This window comes from Marasmius oreades, assembly GCF_018924745.1.
Source record: "Marasmius oreades isolate 03SP1 unplaced genomic scaffold unpl_scf_3, whole genome shotgun sequence".
Taxonomy (NCBI): domain Eukaryota; kingdom Fungi; phylum Basidiomycota; class Agaricomycetes; order Agaricales; family Marasmiaceae; genus Marasmius; species Marasmius oreades.
The window spans coordinates 45,331-48,853 of NW_025064827.1; the positions used below are offsets into that span (position 1 = coordinate 45,331).

Genomic DNA, 3,523 nt, shown 5'->3' on the forward strand with positions numbered 1-3,523 from the left:
CAATGTCTGCTTCCAGCATCTGATCTACTGCCTTCACTCTTTCCGATGTATCAATTCCCCACAGCTTTCGTAGATGATATTGAAGAATCCCTTCAAGTGTATTGTGTAGAAACCCCAACACAACATTATTGACAGGATCCCAATATGGAAGTTGATGTAAAGGAGACCACCGTACTCCGTATTGTGTTGCTAATTTTTTTCGCTCTTCAACAGTCTGTGTGTTTCGCCAATCCTCTACTTGCTGATGAACAGTAGCAGAATCACGTTTTGAGAACTTGGACATATCAAGTTCAAATGCATCTTGATTCTTACAAAGACACCAAGTGCAGAAAAACCTGGCTCTATGACCAAGAAACCCCGAAACTTTGGGCATAGCATCTAAATCTGCAATTAAAGGAAGAAGTGCAATACGTTTCTCAATCCCTGCTGGATGACGGAAGGTTTTAATGACTTTTCCATGCCAATATGAGGTTAGAGTTGCAACTAATGGCTCGAGTATCTGAAACATAGCCAATGCATCTTGGGGATGTGGTCCAGGAAGGATTCCAACAATAAAGACATTTTCTGGAAGGTATCGGATATCGGGGGGAAGGTTGAGACAACAGAGAGAAGAATAACGCCACAGGATACATTTTTTCCTGCGATCTTGTTCATAAATGGATTAAACCAGTCAATATAAAGACCAAAGACAAGGTTGTCCTTTGAGGAGAAGTTTGGAATACTGTGCCATGCAGGACTCTCCCATATAGCATGTATTTTACTATCAGGAGAATGGTGTGGACCATAGGACTTGTCGATTATATCTTCGATGCCAGGACGGGATAAAAAGAATTCGATCCATGATTCAAATGACTGGGTTCTATAAATATGCTTTGGAACCATTTTCGAGCCATGACCTGTTCTCCTTCTTTCTTTCAAGGGCTCCTTGCACTGGCAGCGGCCTTTGGTAGTGCTCCGCCAGGTGCATAAATCAGGAACATTGTCCAACGGATACTGTGAACAACATTTGGGACATAATGCCTTACAAATAAGAACAGGCTCAAGATTGAGATGTTTGAGAGCAGTGCGAATGTTGTGTGGAATATTAGGTGAAGGAAGTGTTGTTGAATGACCAAGTGTAAGGAGAAACAATGAAAAAACTCCAAAGCATATCTCAAGATAAGTTTGAGGCTCTTGAGAACAATATTGGTTGCCTCACGGCTAGTGCCTGCTTGTAAATAAAGCCAGGCAGCCAAATAGCAAACCATTTGTCCTACGATGGAAATTTCACTTTCTGGAATTGAAGCTCAGTATAATTTTTAAGTCGTAAATTATCTAAACCTACCAATAAAACTCTCATCAACCAATAGTGGTGATGGTGGCATTGATGGTGATGATGATGATGGTGGTGGTGGTGGTGATGATGATGGCAACTGCAATGAGTGCAAGGTCGTGGAAGGAAATGGTGGAGAAGATGGTGGGAATGGAGAGGAAGGTGGTAGGGATGGAGAGGAAGGTGGTGGAAATGGAGGAGTAGGTGGTGAGAATGGAGGGGAAGGTGGTGGATATATAATTGGTAATGTTGCCATAGAAGCAGTAATAGAGTCATGTCCATGTTTGACTATATGTCGCTGACATGTTGTATAACTGACTTTCTGTCCAGGAAAGGATTTACCAGCCCTAGTAAAAGTTTTCAACTTGCATTTCTGACATATGCATATAGTTGTTTTGCTTGGCATGATGATAACTGCGCAAAATTGTTGGAGTAGAGAGTGGGATAGATAGTAGATGAAGTGTGGATGTTGAATTGATGATGGACAGTGATTTGTCTGCTCCAGATAGCAGATTCAAGGGAGAATAGCAGAGAGTAGGTGATGGACAGATGTAGAAATCTATGTTAAGGGCTCAAGTACTCAAGTATTGATGAAGCTAGGAAATCGGCGCAAGACAACAGGCGTTAATGGAAGCAAAATTGGGGGCAACTATACAGCAATTATGCAGAGATCGTAAAATCTACACTTTTGCAGTTCCGCCACACCAACTTCCCGCACCGTCGCTTTCAAACAGAGACCCCTAGTCAATAGCTGAACAAAGGGCCTGGATGGGGCTTGATTGAATATAGCCTTGTTCTACTAGTTCAAAAATACCTGCACTACTGAACCAGCAACAGATTGTAATGCAGTGAAATTGCAGTGAAAAAAACACTTGAGAGAGGAACTAGGATGTGTTGAAACCAACTCCGTACGTCCAGTTACACTGCCACTAGCGGCAGTCAGTCCGGCGGTCTCTCTTTATTTTCACTCCTATTTTTCACTCCTATCCACTATCGTATATATATTTTCATACCGTAGTAAAGCTCCCTCAGTTTGTCGCCGTGACTTACTGAGGTGAGCTTCTATTCATTCTCTTTCTTTATATTAATACTTATATTACTTAGTTCGACTTTTACAGGTATATACTAATATAGTTTGTCGCTATGACTTACTGAGTTCGACTTTTACAGATTATGAGACCTGCGTTGTAGCTGTCAAAGAAGAATTCATCGAAGTACAAGTGAATAACTCAGAAATAGGAGACATTGAATATGTCCGCCTCAGTAACCCCATCAGTTCCCCAATTCCCCAATGAGAAACGTTTGGATGGTCGCAAGAAGTGGGCGGTCTTCAAACGGGAGGTTATTCTCCAGGTCGGAGCAAAGGGACTTGAAGGGTACCTAGATGGTACCATCGTGAAACCTAGTATAGCTAGACCTGCAGCACCAATACCTACGATTAGAGTCACAAGCCCTACTAGTGCTGAAACTCAACCGGAAACACCTGCCAACGTCGATACTCCTACTGTCACCCCCTCCTCTACTCCTACTCCTATTCCTACTCCCTTATACAGCTCTACTCCTTCGAACGAGGAATGGAAAGCCCGAGACAGGTATGTGGCGAGTGTCATAATCTCGAACACAGTCAATCCTGTCGGACTTGGCATCGACGAAACCGTATGGGCAAGCATCATATGGGGACGACTATGCAGCGAATTTGATCAACGGTCCGAGCAATTGATCTCCATCAGAGAAAAGGCGTTACGCACCCGAAAGATGTCCGATGGCGGCGACTTTGATGCACATATTACGTCCATGCGGAATCTTTGGAAAGAAGCCCGGGACGTTGGAGCATCTATTTCCGATATCCAGTTCAGATCCATCATTCTCGATTCCTTCCCTGAAAGTTGGGATGATGTTACTACAAATGTTCCAGGAACCTCGAGCACTGATGCGATCACTCACCTCGAAGCCATATGGATCAAACGAGAATCCCAACGAACTGAACGCCAGGTTGATCAAACCAACGTCAAAGCGTTGGTAGCTGCTGCTGTCGCATCGGCTATGGCAAAAGCACCTGAACGTCAACAGAAGATTTGCGACAATTGTAAGAGAAAGGGACACCTTAAACCGGATTGCTGGGCAAAATATGGCGGGAAGGAGGGAAAGAACCCTAAAGGTTGGAAATTTCCGAACGGAATGGAACCTAGAGAAGAGTTTGTCAAGTCAAAT

General features: G+C 43.5%; 1 protein-coding gene across 1 annotated transcript; it reads right to left on the reverse strand.

Moving 5' to 3' along the window:
• Positions 1-914: 914 nt before the first annotated feature.
• On the reverse strand, positions 915-1,568 carry E1B28_013872 (uncharacterized protein; the record flags this gene model as incomplete). Its single annotated transcript, XM_043160669.1, has 2 exons — positions 915-1,273; positions 1,325-1,568. 2 exons carry the CDS (start codon positions 1,566-1,568, stop codon positions 915-917), a joined length of 603 nt encoding a protein of 200 aa, XP_043001758.1.
• Positions 1,569-3,523: the final 1,955 nt, after the last annotated feature.